The sequence below is a fragment of the Nyctereutes procyonoides genome, unplaced genomic scaffold, assembly GCF_905146905.1.
Source record: "Nyctereutes procyonoides isolate TBG_1078 unplaced genomic scaffold, NYPRO_anot_genome, whole genome shotgun sequence".
In the NCBI taxonomy this organism is placed as follows: domain Eukaryota; kingdom Metazoa; phylum Chordata; class Mammalia; order Carnivora; family Canidae; genus Nyctereutes; species Nyctereutes procyonoides.
Genome location: NW_026575141.1, coordinates 18,818,040 through 18,833,495, shown reverse-complemented (window position 1 = coordinate 18,833,495; position 15,456 = coordinate 18,818,040). Strand labels below are relative to the sequence as shown.

At 39.0% G+C, this 15,456-nt stretch overlaps 1 protein-coding gene across 1 annotated transcript in view; it reads right to left on the bottom strand.

The window, feature by feature from the left end:
- Window positions 1–15,456, bottom strand: part of DYNC1I1 (dynein cytoplasmic 1 intermediate chain 1) — a 311,302-nt gene that overhangs the window by 103,471 nt on the left and 192,375 nt on the right. The window contains exons 8-10 of the mRNA XM_055307612.1: window positions 12,116–12,278; window positions 10,024–10,123; window positions 1,914–2,039 (exon numbers count right to left, since the gene is read on the bottom strand). Of these exons, the coding sequence (XP_055163587.1) occupies window positions 1,914–2,039; window positions 10,024–10,123; window positions 12,116–12,278 (389 nt within the window). The remainder of the gene's footprint in view (window positions 1–1,913; window positions 2,040–10,023; window positions 10,124–12,115; window positions 12,279–15,456) is intronic.

Below are 15,456 nucleotides of genomic sequence, written 5' to 3'. Positions count from 1 at the left end.
ATGCTGAGCAAAATTTAGAACCCCTACCTGCCTCTAGTCACCAGAAGAAGTGAAGATAATAGTAGGGATTTAAGGGATATAGAGATACTTTACTCAGCATCTTTGGTCAGATATTGAGAATACTTCTGACTTTTCTTTCTTCCTTTTCTCTCTTTCTTTCTTTTTTTTTTTATCAGAAGTTAATTTTCTCCCAACATACATACACTGGATCATTTAAGGGAGAAACTAATAATGAAATTAAATGTGTGTTGGTGAATTCTTCAGGAAATGATCCCAAAGATACCAAGACAAGAAAGAGGATGCTCCTTTCAATCAACACTGGTATTAGCCACTGTATGATGAAATAGGTTATTTTAAAATTCCAGTTAATTCCAAAGACCTTGGAAGTCTGCTTCTTCACTCAGCATTATCAGGCTCCTACTAATATCTTTACTATGCAATGCTGTGAATTTTAAGCATATTACCAAACTGTTATTGTCACAGGCTACTGATAGTATCATTTAAAAAATTAATTATGCTAAACATGTGCATTGATCAAAATAATAAAATGTGTTACCTCTCATAATTTTTAAAAATCAAAATAAGCTTTTTGTAATATCAAAATAGTTTAGGTGGCACTGTTTTTCAAAAATGTGCTTCTGCTTATCCCATAGCCCTTTCAATATTTTCCTGGTAATTCGGCAAACCTCTTAAAACTGAACAAAATTAGGATTTTGTGCTTCTATGTTTACAGAGAAAGCATATCAAACTGACAAATTTGATAATCTTAAAAAAAAAAAGGAAAGAAAAAACTGTACTTATTTCAAAGGTTCAAAAAAAATAAAGGTTATTTACTATGCAGATCTAGACTTCTTGTTGTTTTTAAGATAGTAAATTAGAAAAATCTGGCCAGAGTTAGAGGTTACTCAATCAGGTTGAAGCTGGGACTTTTATTCCAGCAGCTCCTGTTCCCCAAATTATATCTGATAATGTTCTCAAGTCTAAACATATTTGAGTTCAAAATGCTATTCAGCTCTTAGATAAAAAATGTCACTAAGCTTCCAAATATCGACAGATTTACCTACTCTCTTCTACTGCTGTATTGACAGAGTAATCTGCCACTCTACCTCTGAATTGTCGTATTTGAGGAACTAAAACTTTGAGCTGGAATGTTTGTTTTGCATTTTCCTATGCATAATCATAGGACAGGGACATTAATAAAGAGGTTGGTGTATTGGCCAGTGCAGACGCCTATTATTTAGGCAGAGTCATGGCAACGGAGCAAAGCAGAATGTCTGCAAGTATAAAACACATTTCAGCCTGTATTACATTGAATAGAAAAGAAGACAAATGTGTCAAGAGACATGAGGAGTAAAATATCCAAAACCGTTTGTAATAATCTTTGCCCTCGTAAATTGAAAACGGCATCTATATTTCTCAACAATTCAAGAAAGATTCATGATAAGTGTCTGCCTACATCAGCTACGAAAATCTATTATCTGGAAGCAAGATGGCACCCGTAAACTTAAAATTGGCAAAATTCCATTGAACTCCCTCTCTCAGAGAGGAGGATGCTGGAAATGGTGGTGCTCTGAGGATGTCCATGTGGGTGGGCAAGCATATGTTGCTGCTAGGCAGAGGAAGTGGTACACCAGGATTTCTTCATAAGTGCGAGGTCTTTATAAACTCATCCTCAGGGGGGCTGTTTTAAATAGAAAGAAAATGACACACAGTCCCCAAATGGGCTTCCTAACTGTTTGGAGAGAGTTGCCACTTTCCCCAAACATTAGGTTACTGTGGGGGAATTTCCAAAATTGTCAACAATTCCATTTTTAAACTTGTTCTTCCTCTCCACATAAGACAGATGCAAGGCAGCATGGACTATATTTGGTCTAGTAGGAGACATGAGTTATTTTTACTATGCTGACTCCTACCTGACAGTGGAAGACGTATTCTGGTGTGGTTTTCTTAAACTTCATGTTCCAAACCAAGGCCACTCCATCTGGTTCATGAGGAGCATCCTCGTTGTTGTTGTAGGAAGCGACCATCAGCTCAGGATACTGGATGGAAGAGATCACAAGGATGAATTATGTCAAGTTGACAACACAAAGAAAACTTCCTTATTCCTACAGACAGACGCTATATTATGTAATCTAAATGGCACTTTCTTTTTAAGTTGTGGCATACTGATTACCAGCTACTACTTCAACCTATTGCAATCTGGTTTCTGCTTCCAATGTTCCACGTGTGCTTGCCATAGTCACCAATATCTACCATATGCACACATTACTGGACCTCTCTACATTATCTGACATTTGGACTACTCCTTTCTCCGATATTGGCTTCCATTACACCTTTCTCTCCTGATTCTCTTTCTGATCGTTCTTTTTAGTCCATATTGGATCTCCTTCTAATACCTATCTTCAGGGTGGGGGTAGTGGGCTTTTCTCTGCCCTTTTTTGGGTCTCTGTCCATACATTCTCCTTGGGTGATCTCATCTACTCCAAAGGCTTTAATACGCATTAATATGCTGACAATGTTCAAATCTATATCTCTAGGCTTGATATCTTTCTCAGCTGCAGATCTTTTGCATACTGGAGATATCTCCGAGCTGTCTATAGACACATCAGATGCGATGCATAAAAAAAATGAGCTTGTTGGGATCCCCGGGTGGTGCAGCGGTTTAGCCCCTGCCTTTGGCCCAGGGCGCGATCCTGGAGACCCGGGATCGAATCCCACGTCGGGCTCCCGGTGCATGGAGCCTGCTTCTCCCTCTGCCTATGTCTCTGCCTCTCTCTCTGTGTGTGACTATCATTAAAAAAAAAAAAATGAGCTTGTTGCCTTCTACAAAAATCTCTTGCTTTTCTAGTGTATCCTTTTTGGAGTGTATTTCACTAACATTCACCTACCTGCCCCAATCAGACACTCCACGTTCATTTTTATTCCTCTCTCTCACCCCCATGTACTGTGTCGTTCTTCTTCCTCAATACCTTTCAAATGTATGTTTACTTTCCATCCTCAAGGTGAGGGCCTCCTAAACTAATTTGTTATCTGAATAAAGGCAAGAGCTTCCTGAATGGCTTCTGGCTTTGCAGGCTTGCCAGGGCCTCCTCTCACCTACTCCACTCACTATCCTTTGTCAATATAACTTTACAAAACATTCGGATGGCCACATCACTCCTCTGTTCAAAATACTTTAATGGCTCATCCTCACTTTCAAGATTAAATCCAAGTCATGTAGAATCCTTTAGGATCTGTCACTCTCTAGCTCCTCTGCTCAATCTCTTACCAACCATCCATCCTCCCCCCCACCTAGTACTCAAAACCCAGCCTCATGGGCTAGTTCTGAGCCTTCCAGGTATAGCCTCTGTGACTAGGAGTTTAATCCTCAATCTTATTGGAATGCCTCTTTTGTGTTGTTTCTAACATTAACTCAGGCATCAAATCCTCCAGACAATTCTAACTAACCATCCGTCACCCCTCATTCCCTCTCATTGGTTCCTTTAGCATTATCTGTGTTCCTCCATTAAAGCACTTGTCAAATTATGCTATGATTTTTTTTTCCCACCTGTGTGTCTTACTAGTCTATAAGCTCTCCGAGTATAGGGATTTATTTTAATTAACTTCTACATCTAGTATCTTATAACTCCTAGCACATAATCAATTTGTGTCGAAATATGTTGAAATACAAATGGTCCTTTTTAGTGACTCTGTGCTCAGTAGAAAGACCTTATATTTGATCCTTAATTGTCAAATAATGCCAACAACCAGAGGCATAAGTGCAAGAACCACAACCAGTAAAATAATGACTCTAAAGTGAATAGAAATACCTACTTACCCTCTGTGCTGTGTATTTAATTAAACAAACTGGGGAGGAATCTTGTGGGGAGTATTTATGAGTTAGAATGCATTTCATGAAAATGCCATTCCTACCTGGCATTCCCATGAGGTAGCCCCATTAACAATAGCATCAGAATTATAGTATATCATCTCACTCTTTGCTCATAGATAGCTTATTTTTTCCTTCTTTTTTGCTATGCTATATACATATTTAACAGAAGATGGCCCTTATAAATTATGAAACCTCAACTTTTTTTTCTATCGAAAATGATTAAACCTGAGTTCTGGGTGGTTTTATTCATTTATTCAGCAGTCTCGACTTAAGAAAGCTGCAGGGAATTACAACTTGATGGTTGATGCAGAGGAAGTATAATCCTACAACAAGACACATGTATGTGGCCACCAGGGGAAGTAATCATTCTTTATTAGAAAACGCTCCTCAGTGGCTGAATCAAAAGCCCATTAGGAAAGGCCTTTGATTCAAAGCCCATTCAAAGAAACTAATATCCAGATAAACACAGAAGTCTCCAGACTGTCCATCTGAAGTTTAACTATGTCACATGTGAAAGGCAACTCTATAAACATCAACACCCCTACCATAGTGGCCAATGAGCAGCCAGATGTGTCTGGAATAATATCCCACAGCTTCACATCTGGGTCTCATCGTTGGCTCCCACTTGTAGCTTTTCTTTTTTCCATTAAAAAAATAGTTGAAATTATTTGGCTTTAAAATCTCCTTTTGTAAATAGGGAGAGTTTTAGTAAAGTACCAGGGAAATGCCTTTGGCATAATTTCTATAACTGGCATCATAAATCCTAAAGATACTGATTTAACTCATATCTCATGCAAGTTTTTCTGATTTCAAAGTCTCCTCATGTCTTTTTCCATTGTTTGTTTGAATATGACTAGTCATATTTTCTTATTCTCAAGTGAAAAGTAAATCTCTGAACAATTATTTAAATCCTGAATATTAAAATTATGACTTTTGAAGGGAATATGAACAGTTATGAAGTTAATAATTACTCATCAGGTTGGATTATCCAACCTTTAACCTAGGAGAATTTTACCTGAAAATAACCAGATATTCTCTCAAGCTGTTTGTTCTTACAGAGAAGTTTGACATTTATCAAAGATGAAGAAACCAACATGTTTTTAGTGCCCACTGTGTGCCAGACACTGAGCTTGGTGATACATTAACTCATTTGGTCCTTGCAATCCTCTAAAGTTGAAGTGGTTTTCCCACTTTCTACAGATGAAGAAGCCAAGGGTCTCAGGATAAGTAACTTGTTCTGAGTTATGTTGCTAATAAATGAAGAAGTGAGAGCCTTACTTGAAGTCTGTTTGGCTTCAAAGGTCATGTCCCTTCCAGTCCACTGTGGTGTGTGTCCAGTGCCTCCTATGCATATTTAAGGTGCTGTGCCAGGTGAAATGTGGGACAAGAGTGTCAAGAGTAACCTGCTTTGCTCTATAGGAACTCGTCCTGAAGGAGAGGGAGGTAAGACACATGTATGCATAACTATAATGCAAACATAAAGGCAGGACATGATACATGCTAAGGTGGAAGTGTTAACAAGCTTCCTTAAAAGTACAGAGGAGAAGAGAACCAGTTTAGTTGGGATGGGTGTGGCAGGGAAAGAAACTGGAAAGGACTTCTAAGAAGAAATGCGACATGCATTGGGCCTTGTCAGTGGGTAGGTTATCGGGAGAGAAGAGGTGGGGAATTGGACAAAGGTACCAATATGACTGCTGGAGATTCATCTGGGCTATCTGTCCAGTTCATAGTGATTCTCCCACCTTTGGAGATTACCTCAATACACAGGCATCTAACTTCTCAGGGACAGTTAGTTCACTGCAGGGTTGATACGTGACCCATAGCAAACCACATCTTCCGAACAGCCTATTGCACATTTTGAACTGAGACACAGAACTTGTGGGCTGGCAAGTGAGTCAAGTTATGACAGCATCCTGTTGGTGGGATCCCTCAAGTGGCCCAGACTTGTCCTCTTCCTGAGTCCCTGTTCTTCATCTTTTCCATGGATTCCCTAAGCATGCTAGAGCCTCTCCAATAAATCTCCTTTTTTGCTTATGCTAGCCAGAGGTAAAGTTTTCTTAACTAAATGCAGTATACAGCATGTTCAGGAGACTTCAGCTTGTAGCATTTGGCTGAGAGGGAGGTTATATGAAGTTGTAAACAAGAAGAAAGGGCTGGAAATGCCTCAGCATCGTCACAGAGGTTACTAAGTACAGGCTGATGATTTTAGACTTCACTCTGGGGATGGCAGAAGTTATATTCAGCAACTACTAATACTATTGCTACTACTGCTTTCACTATGATGTCACATTTATTGAGACCTTTTTACATACTAGATATTTTTTAAGTCCTACTGCCATAAATACATTAACTCATATAATACAATAAGCATGTGAGCTAGGTATTATTATTATTATCATTTTATGAATGAGGAAGGTGAAGCAAAGAGAAGCCAGGTGTGATAGTGAGAGTTGATAAGTAATCTTTACAAATATTAATCTGGTCAAAGTACTTATAATGACTCAACAGGATAGAGATTGGAGGTAGAAAGATCAATTAGGAAGCCATCCTCTAATATAAGGAAGAAGTAGAGGGCATGGCATAAAGTCAGGGTCAAATCCACATATTAGTGGGTTTGCATTGGTGTCTACAGGAGTCTTCTTGTTACTGTAAATTTGATTGGATGTGGAAACTAAATGAACTATCAAAGATTACTCAGCTTTTTATGCTGGGTGATTGCAAGGTTAGAGGATGCAATTTCCATGTGAGGGGACAAAAATGGTAGGTGTAAGGTCATGAGTGTGGTTTTATAAAGTCTGGAAGAGCTGTCATGTGTTATGTGGATAGTATTATTGACTCACACTGTTCAACTACAGTCACTGAATGGCAGAGCTGACATAATCCCAAGTGGCCCAGTTTCTTCCACGGAATAATGTTTGGTGGATATTTGGCACACATTGCAAAGTTTAAGTGTTCTTCTAAAAGAGCCCAGAAGAGCAAAGTGAAGATATGCAGAAATCTTACAGTTTATTTCTTTTTCTCCCCTCTGTTCCACTCAGGTAAAACACCTTAGGCATACATGCCACTACTATACTCCAAAACTGTGCCTCTCTCTTTCTTTTCTTTCAATATTATTGAAAATTCAATATTATTTTCAATATTCAATATTTCAATATTATTGAATTGAATCTAGATTCATTCAGAAGTCTTCATCCCATAAGCATATAAACCTGGTCCTTTGAACCTCATAAAAAGGTTATAATGTAGGAGCTGAGGGTTGTAATTCCTTTTTCTTTTGTTCTTTTTCTTTCTTTGTAAGTAGTCTCCATGACCAGTGTGGGGCTTGAACTCAATGACCTGGATATCAAGAGTCACATGCCCTACTAACTAAGCCACCCAGCTGCCCCTCCAATTCCTCTTTCTCATGTTCTATATAAAATATGCTTTTTCAGAATTGCAAATCTTTCCCTAAAGAGTAGATGAGCAGGTTACACAAAAATGGTGAAAAGTAAATGTGGTTTCTCCATGGTAGAGTTTTTGCCCTTTACAGTTTCAGTTCTTGCAAAAAACAAAAAACAAAAAAACAAAAAAACAAAAAAACCAACCTCCATCACACAGAACCCTTTGTGGAAATAAATCCATCCGTGGTCAATATGGCCATCAGAGACTGTGGCTAGGCTTGGACCAGCCCCACAGATGCTGGCCCTCCCAACTCCTCCGGGAGCTTTATCAACTGTCTTGGGAACACAGCAGAAGTTGCCTTTGAGAAATGTGTCAGATAAGGTTCCTGTGTAATTTCCAGACTCTGAACAAGTGAACAAGCCGAGCTAAGTGTTTCCTCAGGCTTGGATCTAATTTCTGTGCGTACACCCGAGAATGCTCACAGACCACCCACACACTGGCGGGAAGTGGCTGGGCCAGCCCTGCTTACATTACTCTCTGCATGATCATGCACTGCATGCTCTGTTGTTTGAATGTAAAAGGAGGTTCGAGAGGAGAGAACACTGGCCCACTTGGTGGCTGATGACAGTCCGGTTGTGAAGGATTATGCTCCTCTTCAAACGAGCAAAATTAAAAAAAGAGAGAGACAAACCGAAGAAACAGACTCTTAACTAGAGAGAATGCACTGATGATTCCCAGAAGGGGGATGCGGGGAAATCGGTGACGGGGATTAAGAGTACACTCATCATGATGAGCACTGAGTCATGTACAGAATGGCTGAATCACTATAGTGTACACCCGAAAGTAATATAACATTGTATGTTAACTATACTGGAATTAAAATGAAAAACTTAATTAAAATGAAGGAAAGGAGGTTCAAGAGGAGAGAACACCAGCCCACTTGGTGGCTGATGAGAGTCCGGTTGTGAGGGATTACACTCCTCTTAAGTTTTCCTATACTCCAGTAGGATAAAATGGGCCTCTTCACATCATCTGTTTGACACTCTGCCTAGAATACACCCTTCTCCCCTCCAATTGGCTAAATCCCTGACTTCCAGAGACAGATCCCGACCTCCACTGACCTCTGAAAGCACAAGCCATCTGCACCCTATCATTTGGCACTTATAACCTCTCTTGGTTTCAGATTCATGAGTCTGCTGTGAAGGGCAACGTCAAGGAGAATATGCCCTGAAGTGCCAAAAGACTTGAGTTTAAATCTCCACGCTACCACATCCTAGCTGAGTTTTAGCAAGTTGCTTAGCTTCTCCGAGGCTTAATTTCCTCAACTGCCCAATGGAGATCTTAAAGGCTGTTGTCTTGTCTGAGGCACTAGGCCAAAATGTGATGATGCTTTCAGAGCAGTTGGCACAGCCCTGAGCATAAGAAACACAAATTGAGAGCTAGCCATGATCACTGTTCCCTGTAAGAACATACACTGTCAGAAAGCAGAAGCTATGATGCACATAAATGTCCAGAATTTATCATTCTGATTTTCCTCATTGCTATTATGTCATTGTCATTGCAGGAAGGAACATGGAATGGAGGTTATGAACATGGGCTCAGAGGTCAGAACACCTTGGTTCAAACTCTGGCTACCCGAAAGCTGGGCTCTGAGGCTTTGTGCATATTATTTAGCTGCTCGGTGCTGGGTAATTTGTCAGGTAGTTGAGTTGGCTTTTTAGCAAGGTGACTTTTAGTAAATTTGCCACTTTCACTGTGAATACCACACTAAGTTAGTATAGACTTTTATTCTTAGAGGCAACAGGGAGTTTTAATCCAGGTAGTGGAGTGATCAGAGAAATGTGATCTCTGCATTTAGAAAGATTATTTGGCTAGGCGTCCAGGGGGAACAGCACAAACATGGATATAGAGAAACTATCAAGAAGGTTAGCAATACTACTAAGTTGATAAATATGAGTGGGGAAATGGACAGTCTTGGTGAAAGGCTGGATCTAGGAGATGAGGGGGAGAAAGTTGGTAATGTTAATGATGAAAGTTTTGCTTTAGGCCCTTGGGTATATTGTGATGTCTTAGAGAGAATGCAGTAGGAAAAAAAATTGTATATGCGAAAATAGTAAATTGGTGATTGCAGATTCTATTAGACAGTTGGGTGGATCTGTCTGGTGCACAAAATGGAATTCAAGAGGGGGATGGGTGGGTGATAGAAACAGGCTGCCACATTGTGCCTTAATCCATAGAATTGGTAAAGATATTCCACAGAGAGCATGCTGGGAGGAAGAGTAGAGGTTGATGGCACAACCCCATGGACCATAGGAGTGGAAGAGAAAAATGAAGTTTTGGCGAAGTCTGAGAAGTAGTAGAGAGTAAAGCTGTAGAACTCGATGGAAGGGCATTGTTTTTAGAATAGGATGTCAACTAGGTTGGATGACAAAGAAGTCAAGGTGGATGAAAGCTTAATTAAAAACAGCCACAGGATTTGATGTGTGGGAAATCACTGGTGACCTTAATGACAGCAGTTTTATAGACAGGATGGCCTGGCTCCTTGTCTGGTGCCTAGCACATGGCAAGTATGCAATGCATATGAATAACAGAATGCAAAATTTAAACTGAAAGCTCAGTAAAATGAGAAAGAGAGCCAACAGGCATAGAAGAAAATTGTAGGCTAGTAAACACATGTAAAGTAGTGGAGAAAAAAACTCTCATTTTTTTAAAAAAATACAAATGCCATGAGAACACAGCCCAGTTTGCTCCATCCCAGCAATAATTCTTACCTGGAGAGACCAGTCCATACAAGTGACTACTCGATGCTTGGACCAATGCTCATCGTAGAACTGACGATTGAAAGAAAGGTTGGCTCCAGCCTGGACATCCCTAAAAGGGTTTAAACATAAAAAACAAATACGATCTTCAGAATAGGACTTTATCTCTGCTGCTCATATTGAAAGAATAAGATGGCAAGAGCATGGCACATACTTTCTGAGGCCAAAGCTTCAATTTATATAGTAAACTCTGATCATAAATCAATGAACTAATTGTGGTCTCCTTTATGAAAAGCTCTCCCTAGCCTCACCCAGGAAAGATTTCCATGTATTGCTTCGAAGCTGGGATGAAACGTCAAGTAACTTTTAGGTTCTCATCTTGACCAGTCCCTAAAGCATTCCCTTCCTCCTAAAAAGTTCTATCTTGAAGCAGAGTTCACTAGAAATCTCCTAGCTATCAAGAGAGCAGAGCACACACTGAGATTCTTTGATATCCTATCTGTATCACCTTACCTAGCCTTAGATCAGAGATGATACACACGTTTCTATTTACCTATCATTTCTGATTGACCTATCATTTCTGGCAGTAATGCTGCCTCCCTGCTCAACAGCAAGTGGTAAGTTTTATCACAAGTCAGCCATAGTGGAGAGTGCAGGATTCATCAAATATATTAGATACTTAACATAGGCCCCAACAGCATCTGGGGCTGAGTTACTTGGCTGATACTCAACTGGCCATAGAACCTCCTTTGAAGAACTCTGCAGTGGTCATGTATTTGCTCCGTAAGACTACGTGCAAATTGAGTAATGCTTGTTCTGCGCCAGCAGCTTTTAGATTTGCATAAAAAGCTGCCTACATTTCTTGGACTTCTGTTCAGGAATTCTTCCACTCTCACCTTTCTTCTGTTCATTTGCTTCATCCCATTGATACTTGTACCCTGTATCACTTGTCTTCAACAGCTCTTGTTCAGATGGTGACTTGGCTCCAGACTATTTGCTTGGGCTCCAATCGGCTGACTTAGGATTTTTTTTTCTCTACTAACTCTTCTTCACCTCCGCCACCGCACACTCAGGCAAGAGGTACACACACCCAAGTAACTGCCAGGCACACAGAGGGAAGCGTGACCCAGAAAATCAACTAAGCCATAGAGTAATAGCCTTTTCAAAAAAATAAATAAAGCATCTCAAAACATGTATATTCAAAACACTACCATCTCTTTAAAATAGTCTAATGATGCTGCCAACTGGTCAGAACATTTTTGGAAACCACTTTTGAAACTATTTTTGGAGTCTGTTACATTCTCTTGAGCATCCTCAATGATAATACATTGTCTTTTGAGAATTGTATTTGAATTTTAGAAATAGTAAAAAGTCAAGTCTGATGAATAAGGCAGGTGATCTTACCTTTTCATATTTTTCTTGGCCAAAAGAAATCTGTGGTGTAAACTGGCTAGATTTATTTATTACAAAGCTCGCAAAGAACCTCCTAATATCTCCATGGTGATGGTTGACTGCCCCAGCCTTTCATAATATATACATTTAGAGAAAGTCACTGGGGGTCATTTGCTTTTTTGATTAGTCTTTGTTTTATCTTTAAATATATTCTGCCACACGAGTGTCCTATAAGACATATACACATATGTTCATGGTATCAAAAAGACGAGAAGGTTTGCAGTCTCTGTTATTCGTTCTCCACATCAGTGGAAGGGTCCCATATCTCATGCTCATTTTGCTCAGCTTCCTGTTTGCTTAGACATCAAAAATGTATCTACTGGATAAAACACAAATCTCCTTTGCTGCTTATAGGAATGTTTTCTCAGAGGACAATGTACGTGACTCTGCCAGTCTCTATCACCTGGACCGCTCCCCAGATATCAAGTTCAAAAGCATTTCACGGAAGCACATGATAATTACAGGGAAGCGCTAAGCCAGAAGTTATAACCAAAGCCCTTAGTCAAAGCTGTTCAGCAAGATCAACCCTGGAATTTCATCCTCCTCTGATTTGTTCGGTTTGGGATTTGCCTAGTCAATACGTAAGTGAATTTAGGCTCAACAATAATTTATTGCCATGTTATTGTTTTTTTAATGCACACAAGAAACTAACCCATCTTTTTCCTCTAACTCCCGACCGCTGTAGTCAAAGAAGATGTCGGAGTCTTCTGCTAGCGCTCTTTCAATTACCCGGATTGTCCGATCAAAAAAGATGAGAAACTCCTCTGAATGAAGAATCTGCTGTTTCTCTTCCTCTGTCAGCTCTCGTGGTGGGGCTTTTGCAGTAAAAGAGATTGTTAGGAAAGAGAAAAAGGACAATGAAAACATTTCAAGAGGAATCCAACCTTGAAAGAGGCTACTTACCAAAGGAGTGCTCAGATGGTGAAATAAAGCATTGTCAATATTTATTCTGAATTATTCCTAAATTCATACCAAAGGTTTTTGCGGATGACTCCCCTGCTAACTTTACAAAAAGATTTCCTATCTGGACTAATTGCTATTTCAGAGTCACAAAAGATGACACATGAAAATAGACTGGTGTTTTTTAGCAACCAGTTCTGAATGTTACCCTCTTTAGAACTCAACCTGAAAGACAGCTCAAATAGTACACAGTAGAAAAATCTATAAAACTATGTATATTGGATATTACTTGAAGCTGCACATATGAAATCATTCAGAACTATCTATAATATGATCTGAGTAACACCTTTCCTCGCTTTCCTGGACATACTCATTTTATTTTAGATGGTTTGTTGGTAAGGCTGACTGACACTTATCCACTCAAAACCTGAAACATTCTTTCCAAACCCACTTTCACCTGAGATATCTTCTACTTTTAAGAACACATGGAACAAATACACGATTCTATAAGACACCTTGAAATTGTTTTTATGCCTTTCTTTTCTAGCAAGATTAATCTTATTAAACTAAATTTGAAGAAACAAAAGTAGGCAAAGAGAGATTAAGTAATGAGCAGAGTGTCACAGTGTCTGAAAGTCAGCTCACCTCGGAGTCACCATTAGGAACTCCCCCAGACTGAGAAGCCCTCAAGCATAGAAACTGTCAGCTAAACCTCTGTGGTTCTTCAGGAACCCCAGTTCAACTAACTCCCTTGCAAAGAGCATTCAGTAGATATTTGATGGATTGCTTTCTGTAGGACCAGAAGTTCCAGGAGTTTAATGGACAGGGGGAGGGTAGTGCAGTGCAATCAGCGCCGAGTCCCTAGCAGAGTCTCTCGCCCACAGTCTTCCACAACCATCCCTGTCACAATTTCTACCTGGCCACATGGTCAGAAGGACCAGTAGGGTGCGGTTGGCAGTAGCAAAATGTTTTATGTTATTTGTTTCAATTACTGGTATTGCGAAGCCATTGTCCTGCAATATCTGAACTGTCAAGCAGCCCTGCTGCACAGCCACAACAGTGGATCTCGAGTCTTTAATGTACATGTCTTCCCTTTTCTGACCTCTCCTTACCTGCCTCAGGCCATGATGCAAGGGGTCTGGAAGGACTCCAGAATCTGTACTTGTATCAGAAACTAGGATTATTATAATGTAGTTGGTTCACACTTTGCAAAATGCTCTCTGAGGTAGTATTATGACAAAACATGATTCACCTACTATAGCAGATCATCTCCCCAAACAGTTCATCCTGTAGTTTGTAGTAGCCCTGCACATAATTAGAAATATTTCTTTGCTGCTGAAGTCTCTAGAGCCATTAATATGCCAGTGTGTATTGAGACTCTCCAGGAACCTCTATCAATACTTGCTGAGCAGAGGTGCCCACACATTCATTTAAGAAATGGTGAAAGTTACAATGTGTAGATGTAAATCACCGGGACTCTATGAAACCAACTGGGAGTCCAACATTGCCTCTGCCTGTTGCTAACTTTGATTCTTTCATCAACTACAGCTCTCTGCGTAGCAGTTTTATCTATAAAATGGGGGTAGTCATACCTAAATGTTGAGTCCTATTTAAGACTTAAGGATAAATATACTGGACAAATAGATAAATAGTCAATAATTAGTAATTAAGTAGTAATTAATTAGTCTTTTTTTCCTAAAACTCCCACAAATGAGGCATTTGAATTTTTTCACCTTTATGTAAGTTCAAGAAAACAGGTAACCAAGCAAAAGGGAAAAAAAAAAGCCCTACAAAATGCTAGGTTCATTTTGGTTTGGTAGTACTGTTACATAAATAAAAAAGCTTCACCAAGCAAGGTACCACAGGGCCAAGAAGAATGTCTTATTTCAAAAGGCTTGTGCAGCCTTAGTTACTATCGATGGATGGCTTGAGAATCCATTTGAAATTAAGTAGAGAAATAGGACTTTTTCTCTTTATTCTTTTTAAAAATAATATTTAAAATATCTATTCTACTCTCTGTTTATCTTTTTGAGTTACTTCTATTTCACCTGTATCTCTCCTTACAGGTCCATTACCTTGAATAAAAAATAGTATCTGTGTCATTTTCTGTAATTTTTTCTTCCCTGTAGTTTATTGTCACTTTGATCTCAGCTTTCAAGACATACAACTTCTTCTCTAAGAGAAACATAAATGGCTGATCAAAGTGTATTTGCAGAGGCCAAGTTCAGGTAGGTGAAGCAGTAGCGTCTCCAGATATTATGTTTGACAATACAATATTTGGCTTGAAATTATATTGCTACTGAAGCAAAACAAAGGATATATTTTATATGAAGCTTTGATGTCTAACAGGGATCAAATGACATGATTTGTTAGCACAAAATAATAAGATGCATGTGCAGACAAGTACTTTTTGAAAGTCATAAACAATATTCAACTTAGGAATTAAATAGGGCCATAGTTATTTTTGATAAAACCCCCAAACTTCCCGTATTTAAAATCTTTAAATTGATAAGTGTTGTTACAATGTAATGAAAACATAATAAGAGTATCTAGGAACCACAACCAAAAGCTGTATTCAGAGACAAAACATCTCCAGACCTCATATTTCATGGAAGAAAATTGGTTGATTAATGGAATCTGCAAGGTTCAGAATACAAGCCAAACAATTAGAATCAGAATTCTATTACTCCAGGATAGACCCCGAATTCTCCCCGATATATCTCTTTCTGCAGCTTCTCCCTGTCCCTGGCACTTAATAAATTATTTTCAACATGTTCACTGTATAAAAAGGTGTGAATTAATTTAATAGCAAAAGGCATACCAGAGCAAAATATGAACATTGATAATCATTGATTTTTCTTTTTAAGTTGAGCAGAAAATGCTATTATAGCAGGTTTGTTGTTTGTTTTTGCAACACAAAACATGGAGTATTTCTTCCAAGAGCTAACAATATTCTATGCACATAAAATGGCCTTTTATTTTTTTAAAAGAAAGATTCGTTATGAATAGTCAAATGCATGGCTACAACTAACATATAATCCAAATGACAATTTTCATACTTGCCAAAATTTACCTGAACAGTTATATTTAGCT